General features: G+C 44.9%; 1 protein-coding gene across 2 annotated transcripts; it reads left to right on the plus strand.

The window, feature by feature from the left end:
• The first annotated feature begins 102 nt into the window (after positions 1-102).
• LOC143487081 (P2X purinoceptor 4a-like) lies at positions 103-10,167 on the plus strand. Of its 2 annotated transcripts, none has more exons than XM_076986396.1 (12): positions 103-1,412; positions 1,898-2,072; positions 6,367-6,438; positions 7,099-7,171; positions 7,293-7,389; positions 7,567-7,647; positions 7,793-7,934; positions 8,482-8,618; positions 8,819-8,912; positions 9,191-9,256; positions 9,468-9,563; positions 10,029-10,167. In XM_076986396.1, exons 1-12 carry the CDS (start codon positions 1,270-1,272, stop codon positions 10,056-10,058), a joined length of 1,206 nt encoding a protein of 401 aa, XP_076842511.1. In that variant the 5' UTR covers positions 103-1,269; the 3' UTR covers positions 10,059-10,167. The 2 variants fall into 2 exon arrangements, with proteins under 2 accessions (XP_076842511.1, XP_076842512.1); XM_076986397.1 differs by having other exon boundaries at positions 106-1,412; positions 1,898-2,045.
• Positions 10,168-25,224: the final 15,057 nt, after the last annotated feature.

The raw sequence follows: 25,224 nt of genomic DNA on the forward strand, positions 1-25,224 counted from the left end.
GTTCGATTGTCTGATATTCCGTTTGTCTAATTTGTCCTTCAACCGCGTCAGATGCAGACCGACTCTAGTCCGACTCTAGTCAGACTCTAGACCGCCAGCACACAGCATTGTTCCAGAATGTTCTCCGGTTCTCTGCGGGACAGAGCTGGGCGGTGAGGAATGTCAGCGCGATTTGGACTCGTTTCCTGCTGCCTCACATTTGTCGCATAGTTTAGATTGCGCCTTTTTTCTGTTTCTTATGTTTCATATTATTTCCTGAAGTCGTTCACTAATTACGGAATTTAAGCCGCTGTGTCGTGGATAATGGTTTAGATGCATTCTGGAGCCGCGGTATGTGGTGAACGAGTGTACAACTCGGATGTCACTAGAGTTCAGTTGAACATATAAAGTGTAAAACATAATTACATGTATAAAACAGGAAGGGAGGTGCGAACTGAAATCGACCACAAAAAACAAAAACAGTCCAGGAGTGTAAAGACTGGACGGAGAAAAATTGGCGCCTGTGTGGATATGTTCATTACAGTAACGCGCGTTCCCTGCCCGTAAAAACAACTATGTTTCCTTACAGGAAATATTAACACTGTACATTAAACAGTTTCACGGCTTTTTGAAAGCTACGATCATGCTAAAGTAGAACAAAACCACCCACGGTGTTAGGATTAAAACAGATGTAACTGGTGTAAGGCTTTTTCAACAAGAACAGTGGACTTCAGACGACCTCCGCAAGCTCAGTCGTGTACTCGCTCACTCGGGGTTTGGGGTCTCCTTGTCTCCTAGCCGGACAGAAACACTCGTGTCACATTCACATTTGTTGGATTACAAAGCACATCTGTTAGTAGTTCTGGACACGGGCGTCTGCTAAGAGCAGCCTTACAACCAGCCTGGGAATACCAACAAAACGTGAAGTGGCCCGTAATGAAAACGGATGAATCAACCAGTGGATCCTCAGACTGGTGACCCAACTTCTTCACGGTCACATGACGCATGTATGAGGAGCAGCAGGTCACCTGAGTCAGGTGTTCCCACAGGTATATACACATATATATATATTTCACGAAATCAACCCCAAAACGCTTATCCGTCGCATGAACTGGCGGTCTGTCCCCACCTAGCTCAGAGCACGACAGGGACGCGTCTTCCTGTGGTTTAAACTCGAGATTTCGCTGAGCCAAACAGATTCCTGTTAATGTTTAAGTGAAACCGTGACCACGGCGTGGACTGGGAAGACGAGGACGGATTCAGACATACTGCTACAAACCCGCAGAGACAATGAGTTGTGGCGGAAGTTGTTGCGTTTCTATTACTCAGTGTTTCTTCGACTACTCAACCCCGAAAGTGCTGGTGATCCGGAGTAAGTCGGTGGGGACACTAAACCGACTGTGTCAGGCAGTGGTAATAGCGTACATCATAGGGTAAGTACCTTCTAGAAAGACACACAGGAAATACAATATATCCGCCTTCCTTTAGGTCCCCCCTTTTTTGTCCTTGAGTTTTAAAAAACATGATATTTTGGGTTAACGCTGTGGCAGGGTGAAGCAGAGCTTCGGTTTAGGGTGAAGTAGTTTACTCACCGAATCTTACGTTAATAAAAGCGACGGTCTGGCATCAAATGTATCTAATGACACACGGTGTAGTCGTAAATGAGTGTAAATTAACACGTGATACGTCTAAACACAACCATTGTTCATATTTCCCGTTAAATTAATTAGGTTTTAATTTTGTTTGATAAAAAATAGGACCTCATGTATGTTATTTTCAACAATTCACACTTTATCATCAGTCTTTTGCTTTTCTAAGATTCTGTTTTTTAAAGAATTTGAAATAAAAAATAGTGGTGTCAGGTGGAGGATGTTGAAGGGTGTGAGTCCAGTAACTCATCAGATGCTCACCTGCACAGGTATGTGTGTGTTCTGAAGAAGGGCTACCAGGACACAGACACGGTCATCAGCTCAGTGACCACCAAGGTGAAGGGCATCGCCTTGACCAACACCTCCGACCTGGGTCTGCGCATCTGGGACGTGGCTGACTACGTAATCCCCCCTCAGGTAGCCTCCCGCCGCACGGAGACAGAGGTACAGGCCAGATAACTCCACCCCGAGGCCTTGCTCAGAGCCGTAGAAAGAGAGAGTTGCGACACTCCCATAGACTCCTATTGTAATTCAGGAATGCGGAAGTAAACGTGCCATGGGGAGACCAATAGGCCCTTTTCACAACAAAACGGAAATACGTCACCGCCGGGTAAAACAAGTTCCGGTACTCGCAGAAGATAGTTGTTGTCAATTCACCTCAGCATGGAGCGTGTGTTTACTTCATCCCTGTCGTCGCTGCCGAGACTGAATTTTAAATACGTTTCCAGTATCGTTGGAGAACATTCAACAACGAACGGTTCCAAGTTAAATAGAGGCTACAAATTGTTTGTAGAATAATTTATTCACTTATACCAGGGTAAGCTAACACCAGCTAGCACTAGCTAGGTAACTAACTATTATTTAAGGTATAGCTGGTTCCATTAGTCATCCTACGGAGTGGTAAAACAGTCTATATTATTATGTTATATATTATATTACATATTATATTGACAGCTTTAGTTAACAATATCTAGCTAGGTTAAGCTGTGCGATTTTTGGCCCATTTTCAGCCGATTTTTCACTCGTGCGACTATTTTTGCGATCGGGCTGAGTTTCGGCTCAATCGCGTGTCGTGCATCGTATAGTTTACACAGGTAAACGAGGAGCGATTCACACCTCACGACCATCTCCCGATCCGAAATCGCAGCGTCGCAAGAATATCAAACATGTTTGAAATTCAAATCGCTCCTCGTGAGAGTATCACACTGTTGAAGCAGCTCCACGAGCCGACTCTCCCTGCGATTTAGTCGTAGTTTGAGATGGAGCTGAGTACACCATTTAAAATATCGTACAGTGTACGCCCAGCTTTAGCAAGCCAAGGGACGTCAGCTATTGATTGTTTGGTTTACATCAGTATCAATAAAGTTCATGACACACACACCAAGTTATTACGTGTTATTGTTTATTCAGTGTCCAATATAGTCGACAGCAAAGTGATGGTCAGAGCTGGATGCTACCGAGCAGAGCTGGATGCTAGCGGATCACAGCTAGTTTCAGAGCCGTTTCAGTGGAACAGTTGCTGTCCGCATTTGAAAGAGCAAACTCTCGACTAGTAGATGTTCGTGGTGTACTGCCAGCCGAGAGCTTGCTCTTTTCTAGCTAGATGCTATCGGATCACGGCTAGAAGCTAGCGAACCGGGGCTAGAAGCTATCGGATCGGGGCTAGAAGCTATCGGATCGGGGCAAGAAGCTATCGGATCGGGGCTAGAAGCTATCGGATCACGGCTAGAAGCTAGCGAACCGGGGCTAGAAGCTATCGGATCACGGCTAGAAGCTAGCGAACCGGGGCTAAAAGCTAGCGAACCGGAGCTAAAAGCTAGCGGACCGGAGCTAGATGCTATCGGACCGGGGCTAGATGCTATCGGACCGGGGCTAGATGCTATCGGACCGGGGCTAGATGCTATCGAACCAGAGCTAGAAGCTAGCGAACCGGGGCTAGATGCTAGCGAGTAACAGCTAGATGCTAGCGGACGTACGTGTACTCCCAGCCGAGAGCTTGATCTTTCAAACGCGGACAGCAACTGTTCCACTGAAACCGGCTGGAAACAGTAACAGTACTGGAAACAGTAACAGTACTGGGGACAGTAACAGTACTGGGAACAGTAACAGGGAACAGCACCAACTTTTAGCCGCAAGCTTTAGCCGTCTGCAGCAGTGAAATGCTGGCTACACACAAAGATGCTCCGTATCACAAAGTTTTCCCCTTCATCCCTCCTAATTGCACAAACCCATTTTCTTTTCTGCTCGTCGTCAGCCGGAAAACCGTAGAAACTGAGATACGACTGTTTTTGCTTCGAGATCGAGCACCCTGGTGCACTGCAAAAGCTCTTGTTATTGGACTCTGCCATTGTTTAATGTGTAACGGAAGTAACTTTACCCTGCAACGAGAGCTTCCGGAAGAAAAAATGCGGAAGTGTGAAAAGGGCCTATAGTTCCAAACATGCTATAGTTCCAGCATTGAACTGCGTATATTTGAAGCATTTCCGCGGCTGTTTTTCTGGTAAGTTAATGAATTATTCATCGTTTCCTATATAATCCTCCATATATGTGATTAGTATTACTGTTATAGTTAAGTGGTCACTTGTTGTTAGTTTATTTCTGCATTTTAAATGCCGTTAGCTTAAATTACACTTCGCTAGCATTAGCTATGCTATTAAAAGCAGGAATCGCTTAGCGGTGCATTAGCCTCAGAGTATTCAGTCATTAGGATAATTGTTAAATTCAGTAATACCTATATAGATTTGATCATATTGTAATTAATGGTAACTATCTGAAGTAGAAAAGATGGTTGGATTGTAATGAAGTTACTCTTTGGTTGATTAATTAATTAGCTAGTGTTTCAGTGACAGGTGATAAAACCAGCTGCTTGTACATGGATGACCACTATTTATACAGGATGCAACAATCAACAGGTCTATATATAATCTCAACACAATTTAGTAACAAATTTTTTTTTTTTAAATTACGTATGATGCTTAGGATTGTCATTACCATCATAACATTTAAAATATTTTTTTTAGGCCAGTGGTGTGATGACCAGACCAGTGGAGCAATGCAGATTGGTAATTACTGCAGTAACTGGTGGAGTGGGGATGTGAAAAACAGATCCTCCATACCTACTGAAGTTTAAGTACCACTGGGTGGCAGGACATTTGTAGGAGTTAAAGACAGACCAAGCACATTCATGGTAACAATGAAAGTATTTGATGGGGGTGTATTTACAGGTGTAATTTATGTATTTAATGATGTTATTTTTGTGTTGTAATGTGGCTAATGAATTAATTTATGTATTTAATGATATTATTTTAGTGTTGTAGTGTAGACTACAGAATAAATCTATGTATTAAATGTTAAATGTGTTTTAGTGTTGTTTTGTGGACTAAATAAATCTATGCCTGAACCTTTAATAGTGCAGGCTGCTTCAACAGGCTATTTGTAACTCTAGTTTTGTTCAAAGATACTATAAAAATTATATCAATAAATATTTATTGAAAGTTGATATAAATATTAAGTTGATATAAAGCAGATTAAGTGTTATATCGACGGTGGATGGCGCCAGAGCTAGCGAGCTAGTAACGTATTGAGTCACATCTGTGGATCTGAGGTAAATAAACTGGATATTTTTTTTCGTCGTGAGATATCAGAAGTGTGGCGTGAGAGCGTGTGAAAACGGTCAAATGCGTGTTGGCAACCCTGTATGTTGTAATATTTACAAGAAATACGGTAACCGCTGATGTCTTTCCCGTTTAAAACCGTTCAGTGTTCGTGTTTGATTGGAACTATACGGTCCTCCATGAACCACGTGACCTCTGAGCGGCGAGATCACAGAGTGTCGCAACTCTCTCTTTCTACGGCTCTGGCCTTGCTCCACTCCCCCCCCCCCCCCCCCCCCCCCCCCATGCTCAGCTGGTGACTGAGTGACTGGGGCAGTTGGGCTGTTCACACTGGTCGTGTTCAGCAGGAGAGCACTGTAGACTCACACAGTCTCAGCAGATGAGGTTGTCCTCTGAACACTGAATCTCTGTCTGAACTGCTGAACATGGCCGGCTCTGGGTGGTGTTGGGTTCACAGGTGTGTTTTAGGGTAGGACACGTGTGTGGGGTGTTTTAGGGTAGGACACGGCTTCTCTTCAAACACAGCCCCATGTGACTGTCCTGTCCCTGTCTCTGTCTCTCCACTCTCACTACAGAGTCTTAGAGCATTAATGGGCAGGGGAGTTCAGTTCATTTAATGTATCAGTACAAACTACAAATCAAAGCTCTGCAGCTTAATCTGGACTGGATCTGGACTGGGTCAGGACTGGGTGTGGACTGGGTCTGGACTGGGTGTGCTGACTCATACGTTTGTGTATAGCAGATATTCAGTTAGTTCCTCATTTGCAAACCCTTTGCTGTAAATAAAGAACATATATAAATGTATATATTTATTTATGGTACATATATGGAATTTATGGAACATATATAAATGTATATATTTATGGTACATATATGGAATTTATGGAACATATATAAATGTATATATTTATTTATGGCATACTGCGTATGCCGGTCTTGTTGGTGTATGCAGTCGTTCTGTCTTTGGTGTTTGTATGTCGTTGCAAGTCTGGCTAGCTGGGCTGGCTAGTCACAGGTAAGAGCAGAAATGAAGTGTGTCCCTGCCTCGTAGTCAGGTGATGGTGGGCGTGGTTTCAACAGGCTGATGGACAGTGCCAGAGTGTAACTGTGTGCGCTCCTCACAGGAAGAAAACTCCTTCTTTGTGCTGACCAACCTGAACATCACACCGAACCAAACACAGTCCCGATGTGCTCAGGTGAGTGTGGAGACAAGGGTGTGTGTGTTTGGCTGTGTTGGACTTTGTGCTGAGGTGTGTGTGTGTGTGCGCTAAGCTGAATGTGGACACAAGACTGGTAATGTGTCATGTTTATTTTACATTCCGGAGGGACACTGGATCCCTTAAAATGTAACACTCATGTCAAGAAGTTGACCAAGGCTGTCAAAACTGGTTTCAACTAGTTTCCAAAATACCTTGTATTTCAAATCAATGCTGCAATTTATGTGTGTGCCATGATTGTCACCTACGTCACACTGTGTGGCCATCCGGGCCCAACCATCTCAGTCAGTAAACCTATAGTGCTGTTATACAAACAGGCTTTGAATGTAATGGGTCATGAATCAATATCCATATCTATTCATCATAAACACTATCATTCAAATAGATATTTATGTTTAACGTATTTATTGGACATATGGTATAATTTATTCATCCAGGGCCTGGGGCTGAAAATGAGCTTAAGCTAGACACCCTATGAGCATTTTAAATACCAATGTTTATCTATTTTGTCTCTGTCAAATAAACAAGTTAACAAACAGAATTCTGTTCGCTGTGCCGATCACCACATAATCTCCACCAGTGTCTCCCACAGGCATGTATGTTGTAGATCTGAGCTGTGTGGTGTTTCTTTTTGAACAGAACCCAGGCCCTGGCTCCACGTGCTCCTCCCACAAGGACTGCAAGAGAGGTCTCCATGACAGTCGCCAAAATGGTACGTTCCGGCTTAGACCACTCACACCTACGGGGGAGGCCTCGGTATCCCTGCTGACTGTTGGATCCAAGTGTTTCTTTTCTCCTTCGAGGATTCTTGTGACCCTCTGACCCTTCTCCAGGTGTGCAGACGGGCAGGTGTATCTACTTCTCGGAGTCAGAGAAAACCTGTGAGGTGTTCGCCTGGTGCCCTCTGGAGACAGAGGGCGATCCACCTGAGTAAATGTCTAAATATCTGCTGCATAATACCTGAGTAAACACAGATGGCACTGCAGGCTCACACACACACACACACACACACACACACACACACACACACACACACACACACACACACACACACAGTGTTGACTGTTAACTCTTCTCATCACGTTTGTTTGTTTGTTTCCTCCTCAGTCCCCCACTGCTCGCTGAAGCGGAGAACTTCACAGTCCTGATTAAGAACAGCATTCGCTACCCAAAATTCAGCTTCAACAAGTGAGCCATGTCTGCATATGCCCTGTGACCTTACACAGGAAACCTCTCGGCACATTCCAGCTTCCTGTGTGTGTGTGTGTGTGTGTGTGTGTGTGTGTGTGTGTGTGTGTGTATGTGTGTGTGTGTGTGTGTGTGTGTGTTGCAGACGGAACATTCTGCCTCATGTGAACAGCTCCTACCTGTCGCAGTGTGTGTTCGACCGCGTGACGGACCCAGACTGCCCCATCTTCAGACTACGGGACATCGCAGCTGAAGCAGGAGAGGACTTCCAGACCATGGCAGTCCATGTAGGAGAGAAAAGTGAACCTTAACATGCTTTACTAATTACACCAGCATAAAGAGACATGCGTGTTTAACATCATGTACTAAATACTGCATACTGGTCCCTGTGGTAGTATGCGGTATAGGGTCCAGTAGGCGACAAACACAAACCATACTACAAGGTCACATGAATGTAAAAAGACTCTGCCCACTTGGGCTTTTCCAACACCACTGCATGATGGGATACAGTACACCACAAAGAAAGCTGAACCTTAGATACAAGTAGCAGTGTAGAATGTCTCATTAGCAGAGGTGGTGGTGATTGTGGGAGGAAGAACCTGATCTCAGTTCAGCTCTGGGTCCCTGTGTATCTCAGTGTGGCCTCACTGTGGGAGGAAGAACTTGACCTCAAGTCATCTCTGTGTTTCTACATGCCTCAGAGTGTGGTTTGACTATCAGAAGAAAGAACCTGACCTTAGATCAGCTCTGGTCACTGGGTGTCCTGTGGGGTCCCATAAACATGGCTGTAGAACCTGTTTTCAGGTCAGTTCTTTGTCTCTATGTATTTCACAGGGTGGTGTGATGGGGGTGCAGATTCGCTGGGACTGTAATCTGGATATGCCTGAGAGCTGGTGTGTGCCCGCCTACACCTTCCGTCGTCTCGACAACAAGGACCCAGAGAACAATGTGGCCCCGGGATACAACATCAGGTTGTGCCCTCTGCTGGTCATTGGAATGAGTGTTGTCCGATCAGATCAGAAATACTTTATTGATCCCAGGGGGACATTGCAGATGTGAGGCTTATATGTGTAGAAATGAATTACAAACTTTTTAAGAGAGTATTTTAAGATTGTAAGTAAAAACCTTACTTTTAGTAATTTCTGAATTATTGTTTGTGAATTACTTACAGGTTTGCAAAATATTACAAAAATGAAGTAGGCAAAGAGACCAGAACCTTGATCAAAGGCTACGGCATCCGCTTTGAGATCATGGTGTTTGGAAAGGTGAATCTCACATTAGACACTTAACCAAGAACAACACTCCTACCTTTAACGATGTTCACTTCACCAATAATAGAACACCAGCCTTTAACAACATACTGATCACTTAACCAATAACAGGTCCCCAGCCTTTAGCAATGTTCTAAACACTTAACCAATGAGAGTGCACAATATTTTAGTGATGTTCCAAACACTTATCCAATGACAGCATGGCATGCTTTAAAGACATTCCAGACTATCTCTGTTCATAAGAGTCTGTGTGTTCGTGTCTTCCATCACAGGCGGGGAAATTCAACATTGTGCCGACTCTGCTCAACATAGGCGCTGGCTTGGCTCTGTTGGGGCTGGTAAGTGCTGCCATCAGAACCCTGCAGTACCTTGACTGAAACCACTGTGCTGTGGTACTGTTCTCCCACAGCTCTGTCCAATATGTAACAATATGTAGATATACAGTTATATGGGATGTGAAACTGATCTTGGGTCAGCACACCAAAATGATTAATACTTGAACACTGAGTCTAAGACCTTTGTAACGTTGACCTTTGTGGTTCTCCAAAGGTGAACGTGGTGTGTGATTGTATTGTGCTGACATTCATGAGAAACAGACAACAATACAGTGAAAAGAAATATAAGTATGTGGGTGACTTTGGGCTGGTGAGTTTGTGTTCTTTATTTACATATACATACAGTTTAATATATTCACATTTTTCTTGCAAATATTTTCTTTAATCTTTGTCTACAGTCCTGCATTTGTTAAATTCTGCATTTGTTTGATCAGTATTATCAGAAGCTCTGGTGTGTGGCTAGTACTGATTTACCTGGGCTCGCTCTCTTCAGTCAGGGGTCAGAACTTCTAGACTTGTGTTCAGTTCAGCTCAGGACAGACTCCTGGACTCCAGGAGTGTGTGTGTGTGTGTGTGTGTGTGTGTGTGGGCGGGGGGGACTTGGTAACAGCAGTGTGGGCCAGACAACTTCAGTATGTGAACATGACCCACATGACTGGCAGTAACATTACGAGACTGGCTGCTCTCTACCTGAGAGCTCAGACACCTTCAGTGTGAGGGAAACTGGAGAGGTACTGACTCCACTGACTGAACCTTCATTTGTTTATATTAACAGTTGTCCAATGAGGCTACCGAACAATCATGAAGTTCTGAAGATGACTGGACCTGTTTGTATATGTTAATACTGTTCTTTTTTGTAAGTTGTATGTAAATTCTTTACAAACAAAAAACAAATAAATGACCTTAAACATTTAGTTTCTTCTCTTTATTGTGTTTTTATGTTAGAAGAAATTTCACTGTCTTCAGGATGTGCAGATGTTCAAAACAAGATGTTCTTCTGCCTCCTGAAACATCACCATAACTGTTCCAGATGATCTCATAAACGTTTGGCTCCTTAATACATTTACTAGACTCTTTAAATGTCCTCTTTGATGACTCTCAACCTACATGGACGAACACAATGTTGAGTCCTACACCATAAGATGATCGCCTAGTGTAGTTTTGTTTTTATCACGCCATCCATGGTTAGACTTATCACTCATCAAAGATACACACTCTGTAGTTAACATTGTGTAGTTACACACACTAGTTAACATTGTGTAGTTACACACACTGTAATTAACATAGTAGTTACACACTCGTTAACATGTGGTTACTCTGTAGTTAACAGTAGTATCATGTTGTAACGTGGTAGTAACACTGTAGTAACATGTGGTTACACACACTAGTTACACACTCTAGTTAACATCGTGTAGTTACACACTCTGTAGTTAACATCATTTGGTTACACACACTCAGTAGTTAACATCGTGTAGTTACACACTCTAGCTCTAGATACTGTATTAAGCATTTGATACATGGTTCACATTTATAGGTCCGTTAGCTTACTGAAGATCAAACTGTTTTAGATGTCAAAAACAAAAGGATCTGAACAATGCATGCGCATTAAATGAATCATGTCTAAATCGGATTACCACACAGACTCTGGCCATTACATGTTTAGAATTTTATCACATTTGCTTTGAGATTCTGTTTTATAGTCTTGTAAGCCTAACTTAATCGCAGTGCGGGTGGTGGGGTTTGAGCATAGTTACCAGTGGTGGTTCTAGGTGGCTCACAATATCCGTGGCCCCCCTAAGGCCCCTAAATGAGGCGTGAGACGCATCATTTTGTGAATGGTAATGAAGCGGCAGCAGTATCCACTTTGAGTATTCAGACCTCTCTAGCTACTCTTAGGGGGTTACAACAGTTAGCAACTTTCAGCAACCCCCCCCCCCCCCCAAAACAGACATGCGGGTCCCAGTCTGGCCTGGCCATTTCAGATAGTCTAGAACCTTGTTACCAGCTCTGTTTGGACATTTCAATAAACCTCATTAAAGCCATTAAGAAGATCACAGGGCAAACTTAACGTGTCCTATGGCCATGTACACTTCTCTTAAGCAGTTTGACTGATTGCGTGTAACGTGTGTGGTAATTTAGCTTTTTATAGGGATCCTGAAGCTTTTTATGTCTTGTAGAATCTCGTGTAGAACTCTGGTGATTCGTTAGCTTGCCCGGTGTGTCGAGATGGTACTGGAAAATGACCAGTGGGCTGATTAAGGACTAGAACTCACATTTTTCAGCCTGGTATGGCAATTACAAAGGAGAACAAATTGAGCTTAGCACTGTTGTCAAAGAAGTAGGTATTTCAACCTTAATTTTTTAATTTTTTCCTTAATTTCTGGTGTGTTTAATTTTGTATGTGTAATACACATCATGTGTTATTATTCCTTTAGGTGATAGACCCATGTTTAATTCATGTCAGTTCTCTTTAACTTGAGATCCTATACATTTTAAATGTTTAATTCCAGTGTAGGTGTATTTTTTTAAGGGAAACTGAAAATTGAAATGAAACCTACACCCCGGCGTTCCAGTCTCTGAATCTGTGTGACTGGGCTCTGGGACTACTGGATCCTTCTCGCGCCGTTAACCGCGCTTCCTCCTTTCCGTTATACTGCTCTACTGTGTGAGGACACTGCAGGAGCCACACTTTAAAGTGAACCTTTGTGAAGACGTTTTGAACTGCAGCATCGCTTCTCACTGCGGTGGATAACTTCCTATTGCTTCACTTTTACTTCCTCGTGGGTCCTGAGAAAGTTTATTTTTCCCATTCCAATAACAGAAATGTAGTTTATATGCTTCCCTTTCCAATAACAGAAATGTAGTTTATATGTTTCCCATTCCAATAACAGAAATGTAGTTTATATGTTTCCCATTCCAATAACAGAAATGTAGTTTATATGTTTCCCAATCCAATAACTGAAAGACTTCACCACTTGTTATAGTGAGGACTTTGGCTTTAACATGTGTTAGCAAATAAAGTCACTTAACTTTTAAATGAATTCTTAGAATATGTGAAGAAGTAGGGAAAAGAAGAGGTGGTTTGGGAAAATGGTCTCCCAGTCAAAACACGAAGGAGAATTTCATGTGGGCGAAGAGGTTTTAATGTATTTTAACACCACACACCTTTCACTTCATCAACCAGACAGGTCAGATTAGGGTGCGGGCTACATCCACACACGTACCAGCTCTCCACTGAAGTACTCCTCTCTCTACCCATATCCATGCGCATGTGCAGCACATTATACTGGAAATCCTTACACATTTATCCAGCATTGCTGGGTTTTGGTGAGAAGGTGGTACCAGTTGCTGGTTTTGTGAAGCAAATGCATATTTTGGTTTTGGTCTCATTGCTTCATTTCATTCAAACTCAAACTACAGCAACTTTTCTTTTTAGGCTAAGAAGGAAAGATAAAAAACCTACATTTTAGTTCATGTATGTTTTTTACTTGCTAAATTTTACAATTTCAAGTTTCAGCATTTCAAAGCTCATTCCTATTTTTTAGAATGATATCTTAAAATGCTGAGATATGTTCAGAAACTTTAAACTAGTAACTCATTGAATCATAGATGTGGATCAGAAGTAAATAAACTAGATTTTTTTTTTCTGCGTGAGATATCGGAAGTGTGGCGTGAGAGTGTGTGAAAACGGTCAAATGTGTGTGTCTCACGCTCAATGCGTGAGAGTTGGCAACCCTGGTCTCATGTCTCATCTACTCTCCAGACAGTTTCCTCTACATCTCACGTCTTGTTTACTCTCCAGAGATGATTCCGTACCTGCTGTGATGCTTCATGTCAGGTTTTTGACAATGTCACATCACTGTTTGCATGAGCATAAAAACTCACTTGAATACTCTTATGTCACTGGAAGAGTTTTGTTTCAGGTACATTGAATGGTCAGTTCATTAAACCGCTGCCCTTTCACTAATAGAGCTTCCCTGTGTGGACATTAGTCACATTACCCCAGACTGCAGCATAAAATCATGAGAGTAAGTTTTCTGTTTTCAGTTACAGTATGAGCCCACATTCTAGACCAGGAGTGGCCAACCTGCGGCTCGCGAGCCGCATGCGGCTCTTTGCCTGGTTTCATGCGGCTCCCCAGCCGGTCCACGCGCTCACCTGCACTAACGGTCTGTGTCGTGGCCTCATCAGCTCTGAGGGCAACACACTGCTACATCTTCGTGCTGCGCGGTTTGTTTACAAGCCTAGCGAGCCGCTAATACTTTTAAAACCGGCGTAGTGGACAACACGCATTTGACCGTCTTCACACGCTCACACGAGTTACTAATTCACCAACTCACGATATAATACTTATTTTTTGTCCATTACACCCCCCCCCCCCCGTCAACAACCTACGGTCGCCACATCCCAAACCCCCCCCCGTCAATTTAGATGTCCCTGTATGATGTGGCTCTTTGCCGTAACACAGTAAAAAAAGTGGCTCTTGGTCTCTGACGGGTTGGCCACCCCTGTTCTAGACCATCAATGACCAGCAGAATAACACGACCTGGTTAGAATCTATAACCTTGCAGAATTCATCATGAATCCATGAGCCCATCCAGGCCACGAGTCGTGTAGTCATGTGTAGCTGGTTCAAATCCCCCTGCTACCCTTCTGCATTGGGTGTGGTTGGACTTACTAAAGCTCAGGACACTAGAATCAGCCTTGGATGGGGTGTATTTTTCCTGCACATAAAATATTCAGAGTAAAACAATAACAATACCTTCTCAAAGGGTGCCTGTGTCAGTCATGCTCTCAGCAGACTCTCTTAATTGGAGAACAGTACTTGACTGACTGCGTTGTGCCAAGTGTAAAGTTTGGTGTAGGGGGGATTATGATGTGGGGTTCACATGGTACGAGTGGGGAATGTCGAGCTCTTATGATATCTGAACAGAAAGCACTAATAGTAGTGTGATGGGCTAGTAATGTGGAACAGCCCTGGCCCCTTCCAGCCTTACACAAACACATACACAGATAGTGTGCACGTGCGCTGTCCTTTCCAGCCAGGACTTAAACATATGCATAAACCCCCCCTAAAAAGACCCCACTAGCCCCCCTGTGATAAAACATGACCCAAAACCCCTGAAGTGTGCAGAAGTCGCACTCTATGGGTCGTGTCAGGCGATGGGTCTTTTGTCTTGTTCATACAAGAGTTTAAGATTCCCTTTTTTCACCTTTATTTATAAGACACACACAGCTATTTACAAATTTACAAAGCACGCACTGAACGACAAATATAACGGTATTAAACAAACTCTTTTTAGTCAGAGTATCGTATTTAGGGGATACCCATCTGTGATGTTAAACAATACACAAACATGCTAGGACTGTAACGGGTGTGAAGGAGTCGAGGAATGCGAAGACAAGGTGCGTTCAAAGCTTGCGCAACGCCCACGCAAGCTTCAAGTCTGGCCTTTGCGTATCCTCAGCAGGGACACACGACAGTACAGCGCGGGCTGGGGGGGCTTGGCTGACTGCCTCACACTGTCCCACCTTAGTTGATTTCTCCTCGGCGCGTAAAAAGTACTTGCAGTTAAGCGCGGCGCATGGTCGACGTGACGGCATCTGCATTGCCATGACCACGGCCCGGGCAGTGCTCGACCAAGTCGAATTACTGGAACCTAGCAAGCCACCTCATCAAAACGTATTAGCCACAGCAGTGACGCATGATCAGTGCGCAGCAGGAACGGCACCCCATACACATACGGTCGAAAGTGTCTCAGGCTCTCTACCGCCAACAGCTTGTGTCGCGTCATGCAGTAATTCCTCTCTGCTCCGAACCATCTTGAACCTGGGACAGTACAGCTCCCAGACCATGGTCACTCGCATCGGTGTCAATTAGGGGTGGGAATCATTTACTATCTCACGATTCAATTCGATTCCGATTTTGGGGGCCACGGTTCGATTCAAAATTGATTATCGATTCTAAATGATTTTCAATTCAAAAAACGATTTAATTTATAAAAATATCTGCTTCAGTCTATAAAATCTGCATGATCTACTACAGTCTGCTTTGCAAGACAGAATGACAAATACAGAAAATTAAGTGTCTTTCACATTTAATTAACAAAAATAAAGTGCTTTGGTAAAATAAAATGGTTTTTGTTGTGTTACCAAAATTCTTGAGCTTAATTTTGCGAGCTATCAGGGCTGGCTCGGATGCAGTTCCCCCAGCCGTTGCTAGGGGCACCAGAGTCAGTCCCAGACTAAACCAGCATAACCGTACACAGCCAGGTCCTGCTTTCTCTGTGATTGCTTATCGTTTAATGGTCTCGCCACCTCTCTCTGTTATGCTTTCTCTTTACTTATTTGAGTATCTATCTCCTGCGTCGCTTCCTGACTCATCTCACGTTATCCCAATCCTGTATTTCTTCCTATCCGTTTTGCCTTTATTTTTGGGAACGGTTTTATTTTGCTGCTGCGTTTTTTGCCAGTTACTTCTGCTGGCATCCTTGGTTTCGTTTTCGCGTTGCATTTATCCGCGCTGTTTTTTAGTTACTGTTGTTATTTGGTTTCTGCATGTTTTCCTCTCGCTAATACATGTGACGAGTGTCAAACATCTTGATCTTGCGAGCCGGCACTTGGGTCTACCCTTCTCTATATTATTTCTCACCCTTCTCTATATTAACACTCCCGTGCTCACCGCGTTACACAAGCCTTGCACACGAGCTACATTGTGTCCTGTTCAGTCTTCCCCAGCATTTGGTAAAAACCAAAATGAACCCATATTTTTGCCTTAAATGAAGACCGGACAGGTTGAATATCTCTTTCCTCCATCTGTTTTGAATCTTTTCCGCACATGAGTGTGCCCCAGAACCTGCTCGCATAATTTTGTAATTACACAACGCGAGACTTCACCATGACTTAGAATCGATTTTGGGACATTTAAGATCGATTCTGAATCACAGTAAATATATTTTAATCAATTTACATTTATTTTAATCAATTTTTTGGCACACCTCTAGTGTCAATGACCAGTATCAGCAGTGTGGGGGCAGCAATGTCCGCAAAGCCCTTAACGAGCTGCTGTTAATAGGATGCAAAACCCAAGAAACTACGCACTTGTCACACCGTGCGGGGATGGGCCATTCTCGGATCGCAGCTGTCTTGCCGGGGTCAGACGCGATACCCTCCCCGCTCACTACATGCCTGAGGAAAGTGATATGACGCTGCAGGAAGCAGCACTTCACCGGGTTGAGGGAAATGTTTGCCTCCTTTACGAGGCCTAACACCAACTCCAGGTGTTCGAAACCAGCGGCATGAACCAAAACATTGTCTAGATACACAACGCATTTTTTCTTGGGGACTCCAGACAGGATGCGCTCCATCAGGCACTCAAACATAGCCGGAGCGTTACACAGCCCGAACGGGAGGGCCGTGAACTGCCACAGCCCTGTGCCGATTGAGAATGCCGTTTTGTCTCTAGCCGAGTCAGCCAAGGGGTCCTGCCAGTAACTGCTGCGCAGTTCTAGCAAGCAGAATCATTTGGACCCAGCTGCTCTAGGGTGTTGTCAACATGGGGAATTGGGTAAGAATCGACTTTGGTGACCACGTTTAGGCAACGGTAGTCCACGCAGAATCTTGAGGTGTCGTCCTTTTTCGCAAAGACCATGGGTGTGGACCACGAGCTACTTGATGGTTTGATGACGACTGCATCAGCCATTTCGTGAATCTGGTACACGAGCCCCGTTCTGGAACATTCACGCTTGTTGGCTGCGAACAACCCCCTGAAACGCTCCAGCAGCTCCCAGAGTAGCTGTCCCTGTGCCACAGACAGATCCATGCTACTACGCAGCCACAGCTCGCAAATCGGATCTGCGGCTGCTCGCACCGGCGTGTTAATCTTCGCTTGGCGTGTAATCAAAGCGCACAAACGTGTGACTGTTGCATTACCCTCATACACATTTACTTGTCAACAATTCAGCATCAGGGTCCCGCTATTAAAGTACGGCCCCTGCATGTTCCAAAAAGTCACTCCTCAGGATGCAAGGGTTCTTAAACTCCCCCACCCAGAAGACTTGGCTCCAAGGCCCCTGTCCAAAGTCAAACGTCACTTTGGAGTGCCCCACTAGCTCGAATCGGTCACTGGTTACTGTAGTCAACCCAGCGTGCCCACGTGTAACAGTTGAATCCCCCCCCCCCAATCGTCAGTCAACAGATCAGGCCCGAGTAACAATACCAACGACCCAGTGTCGATAAGCGCATTAGCAAAGTTATCACCAACCTTACATTTAGAGGCTCCCGGGTGGCTCAGGTTTTCATTTTCGATCCAATGACGCATTACATTGGATCACCTTGTGACCGTGCTCTCCACAGCATCAGCAGGATAGCAGCTTGCTTGCTGGGCTGTTGCGGAGTTGTGGTGCCATATTCCAGTCATTGTCGAGTCACCTCGTCCACCACAGCGTCGAGTGTGCTTGGGTTTGCTAGCCAGACGTTTCCTCAGGTCGCCCGGCTCCAACGCGCGGACAAAGTGGTCCAACGAGGTGAGTAGAGTATTCAACAATTTTACTCAAGTAAAAGTACTGTTATTTGAACCAAATTTTACTCAAGTAAAAGTATGCATCCAAAAATTTACTTGAGTAAAAGTAAAAAAGTACTTAAAAGCTACTCAAGTAGTGAGTAAATGCATGAGTACTGTCTCGTGTCAATAAATTACATCATGGGAAATTGAATTACTGGAAACAATGACTTTTAATGATAACAAAAATAATTTATTAAAAATAAATATAACATAAAAATTATTTATTATAAATATGTATTTTTGTTTGTTCCTAATTATTAGGCCTGTGTAACTTTAATGTGTTCCACAAAGGCACTAACTGATGAGACTGTCAGCCAATACGTGTAGCTACAACTTGACGCCAACTGAATCAATTTATAGCAATCATCATATTTTGCTAGTGTGTACACTCAGTGTGAACTGGTTTTTAGTATTGCACTGCGTTACATGTAATAGTTACATCATACAAACGTTATGCCTCAGAGATATAACATTACACAAAATTATACGTACGGCAAACTTATCGCAACGTGTTTCCTCAAATTTGACATCAAGTTCCTGTAGGCTGAAATGTCCACACGTTTTGGCAGACACAACAGACAGCGCATTATATAACTGTCCTTTTTACACGTTTGTAATGTAAACATTGGCTGTATGAGGTCAGGGGAGGTTTTTCTGTCACTCTCTTGCTACTGGTGGAGGTTTGTGTATGTGATCACGTGACTGACCGGCTTCATTTGATTAGTCACACATACTCAGGTGACAAGACGTTGGTCAGTCTTCTCACTGAAAAGGCAAATTATTTACAAAACTAAAGTAAGTGTGACGCGACGGGTATGGTGACATAACCACCGCGTGAATATACTTGAGAGGCGGACCCAAGTGCCGGCTCGGTCTGGCACAATAATATACGAGAGTAGTAAATGTGGAGTTAATGCATACACACACAGTGTGGCAAAAACACCAACACAAAATGACGCGGAAAAACAACGCGCAAAATGAAACTAAACCGTAGATACTCGATAGAAAAAGGAAACAAAAACAACGCGGAAGACTGACGCATGAAAAGCAAAACTCACTCGTAGCGAGAGGGTGGAAAAAATAATAAAGGCAACTAAAAGGACGCGGAAAAAACTCGTCACGTAAAACCGAAATAAGAACACCAGGAGAAGAATCTGGCTACTGGCAAAAATGCCGCAACAAAACAAAACCTTCCCAAAATAAATGAATAACGGATAGGAAGAGAAACAGAAGGAGGAAAACTTGAGATTGGCTAGAAAGCAGCGCAGGAGACAGAGACTCGAATAAGTGAAAGAACAAGAGAGAGGGAGAGAGAAAGAATAAGGTGGCGAGACACCTTTAACTTGAGAATGAGACAAGAGAAAGGGCTGAGAACATACCGGCATAACCAAAACGAATCAGCAATGATCCGTCTCCAAAAGCTTCCTTAAAAAGCCATGGCAACAGGTGAGACGGATCATTGCTGATTGCGTGGATGTAGTCTAGGGCTGACTCGGGTGCCCCTAGTGGAGGTAGATGGTGTGGAATCCGAGCCAGCCCTGACAGAGCCCCCCCCTCTAGGCCCGAGACCCAATAACCGGGTAACCGTGTACACCGGACCACCGTCAACCATGCGGGGAGGCGGCGGGGCCGGAGCACGGGGCATGCGACACAAAACCGGGCGGAGACGCGAGATGTGGAACACCGGATGGACACGCATGGAAGGAGGAAGCAGCAGCCGGTAGGAAACGGGGTTGATCCGCCTATCCACCTTGAAGGGACCCAAGTACCGAGGGGCCAACTTTTTGGTCCCGCCACGGACCGGCAGATCCTTGGTGGAAAGCCAGACTCGTTGCCCGGGGCGGAAAGACAAGGCCGGAAGACGGTGCTTGTCAGCACTGTGACGGTAACCGGCCGAGGCAGACAAAAGGGCCTTACGCCATGCCAACCGGCACCGCTGCACCAAGGCACGAGCTCCTGGAACTGCCACCTCCTCTTCCTGGTCGGCAAACATAGGAGGGGCACAGCCATAAAGGCACTCAAAGGGTGACATCCCTAGAGCGGAGTGCCACAAGATATTGTGGGCGTACTCAGCCCAGAGGAGTTGGTCAGCCCAGGAGGAGGGATTGGTGGAGGCCAGACACCGAAGCGTCTGCTCCAAGTCCTGGTTAGTTCGCTCGGTTTGACCGTTGGTCTGGGGATGAAAGCCCGAGGATAGACTGGCCTTGGCTCCCAGGAGACCCAGGAAGGCCCCCCAAAAGCGGCTGGTAAATTGCGGTCCCCTGTCAGACACCACGTCGGAGGGGAAGCCGTGGTACCGGACAATGTGATGGAGAAACAGGGAGGCAGTATCACGGGCCGAGGGGAGCTTAGGCAAGGCCAAAAACCTGGTGGTCTTAGAGAACCGGTCAACAATAACCAATATAGTGGTGTTGCCACGAGAGGGAGGTAAGCCCGTCACAAAGTCCAGGGCAACGTGCGTCCATGGTCTGGATGGGATAGGAAGTGGACGCAACAACCCAGCGGGTTTAGAATGGGAGGCTTTGTTTTTTGCACATGTCTCACAAGCAGCAACAAACCTGCCCACCTCCTGGTCCATCCCAGGCCACCAAAATCTCCTTTTCAGGAGCTCAAGAGTACGACGGACTCCAGGATGGGCTGCGAAAGGTGAGTCATGCCCCCAACTCATAACTTTTTTCCTTAAATTAGGATGAACATATAAGCGACCAGGGGGAGTCCCGCTAGGCCCAGGATTGCCCGTAAGAGCTTGCTTAACCTCGGTTTCGATACCCCATTGTATGGGTGCTACAATCTTGGAAGCCGGTATTACCGTACCGGGTTCTGAGATGTCGGCAGGTGGTTCCCACTGATGGGAGAGGGCATCTGGCTTTACATTCTTGGTGCCAGGTCTGTACAAAAGTGTAAAATCAAACCGCCCAAAGAATAAGGACCATCTAGCCTGCCTGGGGTTAAGTCGTTTAGCCTGCTGGAGGTAGGCTAAGTTCTTGTGGTCCGTCCACACGAGGAACGGATGTTTAGCCCCCTCCAGCCAGTGCCTCCATTCCTCTAGTGCCAGCTTGACAGCCAGCAGCTCTTTGTCCCCCACGTCGTAATTACGCTCGGCAGGTGTCATGTGGTGAGAGAAGTAGGCACAAGGATGGAGTTTCTGAGGAGTGCCTGTTCTCTGAGAGAGCACGGCGCCCACTCCGTAATCGGAGGCATCGACCTCGATGATGAATGGGAGGTCAGGGTCAGGCATGCACAAAACGGGTTCAGATGTGAACTGTTTTTTGAGTTTGTCAAAGGCTTGCTGGGCCTCAGGAGACCAGACAAAAGGACCAGGAATTTTCCTAGTGAGAGCAATAAGGAGGGCTGCCAGGGTGCTGAACCCCTTAATGAAGCGCCGGTAAAAATTAGCAAACCCCAGGAAGCATTGAACTAAACGAAGTGAGGTAGGAGTCGGCCATTGAGCCACGGCCAGGATCTTAGAGGGATCCATGGCCAAGGTATTCTGAGCTATACGATACCCCAAAAATCCTACTTCCTGGACGTGGAAGAGGGACTTCTCCAGCTTTATGTAGAGGTGGTTTTCCAATAGGAGCTGGAGTACCCGTCTTACATGTGTAACGTGTTCTGCTACGGTACGGCTATAAATGAGGATGTCGTCCAAGTAAACAAAAGCATACCTGTCTAATGTTTCTCTCAAAACCTCATTAATAAAACGTTGGAACACTGCCGGGGCATTCATGAGGCCGAATGGCATAATCAGGTACTCATAGTGACCCGAAGGTGTGATGAAGGCGGTCTTCCACTCATCACCCTCACAGACTCTAACCAGGTTGTAGGCACTCCGGAGGTCAAGCTTGGTGAAGATAGTGGCCTGTTGGAGTGCCTCAAAAGCAGAGGCCATGAGGGGTAGAGGATGACGATCCTTAACAGTTACTTTATTGAGCCCTCGGTAATCAATACAGGGCCTTAACCCTCCATCTTTCTTGCCCACAAAAAAGAAGCCGGCTCCGGCAGGAGACGTGGAGGGTCTGATGAACCCTGCGGCCAGGGCCTCACAGATATACTCCTCCATGGCCTTACGTTCTGGGGCGGCTAAAGAAAAGAGACGGCCCCTGGGAGGGCTGGAGCCGGGAAGCAGGTCGATGGCTATGTCGTATGATCTGTGAGGAGGAAGGAAGGAAGGCTTCCTGCCGACGCTGTTGCGGAGCGAATTTTGATTGTTTCTCTAAAGTGTGATAATCTGTTTACGTACTAATCTTTACTTTTTGCCTCCCTAGACAACTATTACAGGTAGTGCTTCCACTATCAAGACAGTTGACTACTCTCTTCGACTGGAAACATCTTCAACATTTCGACATCTTAACCGAAGCTAAGTATTTCATCATGTCTGAGTCCCTTGTTGCTTGTGTTGAGTGTGGCATGTATAGCTACTCTTCTTCCGTCAGTAGTGATAATAATAATTATATTTGTGTGAAGTGTAGGTTAGTTATTAGTATGACGGAGAAGATTTCGCTTTTAGAGGAACGCATCCGGGCTTTAGAAAGTCCTAGAAAGTTTGTAGCAGCTAGCGCAGCTAGCATAGCGGCTATCGCAGCTAGCGTAGTGGCTAGCGCAGCTAGCGTAGCGGCTAGCGCAGCTAGCGTAGCAGGCCCGGGTTGCACAGCTGTAGCTAGCGAGCCCTCAGCTCCGGCATTAGAGCCCTCGCAGCGGGGCGAATGGGTGACGTCTCGGCGGCATAACCGTAGGGCTGAGCACCGTCCTTCTCAGGTTCCCGTGTCAAACAGGTTTGCCCCACTCAGTAATACACCGACTGAGCGACCTGTTAAAAGAGCTCTGGTGATAGGAGATTCACAGCTCAGACACGTGAACGTAGCGACTAGTTTAGAGACACCAGCGGCCATAGTCAAGTGTATCCCAGGGGCTAGAGCGCCTGACATCAGGGCTAATTTAAAGGTGCTGGCTAAACGTAAATATTCTAAGATAGTTATACACGTCGGCACCAATGATGTGGGATTGAGACAGTCTGAGATCACCAAGGATAATGTTAAAGAGGTGTGTGAGTTAGCGGGGACGATGTCAGATGCCGTAATATGCTCTGGTCCCATTCCAGTTCGGCGTGGCGCTGAAACCTACAGCAGGTTATGGGCGTTACACCGCTGGATGTCTAAATGGTGCTCAGATAACAAAGTGGGTTATATAGATAATTGGACACATTTTGAGGGCAGGCCTGGCCTTTTGAAGCGAGACGGCATTCACCCCTCTTGGGAGGGTGCTGCTCTCATTTCTCGTAGCATATCTGCTAGGCTTAATAGTGGTAGTGTAGGTGTAGTTAATGGGGATTGACAAACCAGAGCCGAAGCCAGGCAGCAGACAAACAGGCTAAACCGACTGTCTGCGAGCTGCAAAGAGACGTCACCTAGGTCACACCAGATTGAAACTGTGTCTGTTCCTCGAGTACCAAAAAATTATTCTCGTAAAGTTAGTAGACAAAATTTAATCAATGTTAAATTCAACTATGCTCCCTCAGAGAGCAGTTTAAATCTGAAACTAGGACTACTAAATATTAGATCCCTGTCATCTAAAGCATTGCTTGTTAATGAAATGATTACCGATCATGATCTATGCATGCTTTGCTTGACGGAAACCTGGACCCGACCAGACGACTATATGGCCCTAAATGAAGCTTCTCCCTCTGGCTATAGATATGTCCATAACCCCCGTCCAAATGGTCGAGGAGGTGGGGTCGCCACAATATATGACTCTGATATAGGCATTTCTCAAAAATTTGGCTTCAAGTTTAATTCTTTTGAACACCTCATCCTCACTGTATCAAATGTTTCAAATTTAACAAGCAACAAAGTGTCACAGTCGTTTATGTTAATTACTATTTACCGCCCCCCTGGTTCATACTCTGAGTTCTTGCAGGAGTTTTCAGACTTCCTGTCTCATGTAGTGCTATCAGCCGATAAGGTGATTATAGTGGGTGATTTTAATATCCATTTTGAAAATCGGTGTGACTCTTTTAGCATTCATTTTCAAGCAATTCTTGATTCAATGGGTATCACTCAGAATGTGGTGGGTCCTACGCATAACTGTAGTCATACTTTAGACTTGGTCTTGTCATTTGGTATTGACATATCCAGTTTAGCAATTGTTCCTCAGAGTGAGGCTGTTTCTGACCACAGCCTCATAACATACGAGTTGTGTTTAACTGACTGTGTTCATCGGCCACCCCGCTATCAAATTAAACGAGCTATAACACCCAGCACCATAGCCGCGCTCACTGATATTTTACCGGGTCTGACAAACACTGATCCACTTGTAGCTCCGGAAGGACTAGAGCGTTTCACCGAGCACGTCGAGACTTCCCTTCGTACAGCTTTAGACAAAGTTGCACCACTACGATATAAGAGAGCCACGGAGAGAAGAATAGCGCCATGGTACAATGAGCACACGCGTAGCCTCAAACGAGCCGCGCGGATCCTGGAACGTAAATGGCGAAATATGAAGTTAGAAGTGTATAGACTATCATGGAAAAGCAGCCTTATTGAATATAAGCATGCCCTCCATATGGCAAAGTCCTTATACTTATCGGCCTTAATAGAAAAACATAAAAACAATTCAGGACTCCTTTTTAAAACTGTTTCCAGCCTTACGAGGAGTCATGAACAAAACAATTCTCTTATTCCACTAGAGTGTAGCAGTAACAATTTAATGAAATTCTTTAATGATAAGATTGATAAAATTAGGGAAAACATTAGTAGTGCTATCTCAGAGCCTGTCAACATGCCAATGCACCTTGACAGCTGTCTGGTCAGCTCTGATGCCCTGTTAGAGTCCTTCTCCCCAATTGGTCGTGAGGAGCTTATTTCACTGGTGAAATCTGCTAAACCCTCCACATGCATACTAGATGCTGTACCAACCCATCTACTTAAAGAATTACTGCACAGCAATGTAGAACCGTTGCTTACTATAATAAATTATTCTCTGAGCCTGGGCTACGTTCCCAGTTCATTTAAACTTGCAGTCATCAAGCCGCTAATTAAAAAACCTGGTCTTAACCCCCAAGAATTGTCCAACTATAGGCCAATTTCTAATCTGTCATTCATATCCAAAATTTTAGAGAAAGTAGTTTCTTCACAACTCTCTTCCTTCTTACAGACAGAACATGTCTTAGAGTTATTTCAGTCTGGATTTAGAGCTCATCACAGCACTGAAACAGCACTAACTAAAGTACTGAATGATCTCTTAATATCCTCTGATAAAGGACACATTTCGTTTCTCATACTGCTAGATCTCAGTGCTGCTTTTGACACCATTGATCATAATATTCTACTTAATAGACTGGAGACACTCATTGGCATAAGAGGTCAAGCACTCTCCTGGTTCAGGTCCTACCTGACAGATCGTTACCAATTTG

This window comes from Brachyhypopomus gauderio, unplaced genomic scaffold (assembly GCF_052324685.1).
Source record: "Brachyhypopomus gauderio isolate BG-103 unplaced genomic scaffold, BGAUD_0.2 sc46, whole genome shotgun sequence".
Taxonomy (NCBI): Eukaryota; Metazoa; Chordata; class Actinopteri; order Gymnotiformes; family Hypopomidae; genus Brachyhypopomus; species Brachyhypopomus gauderio.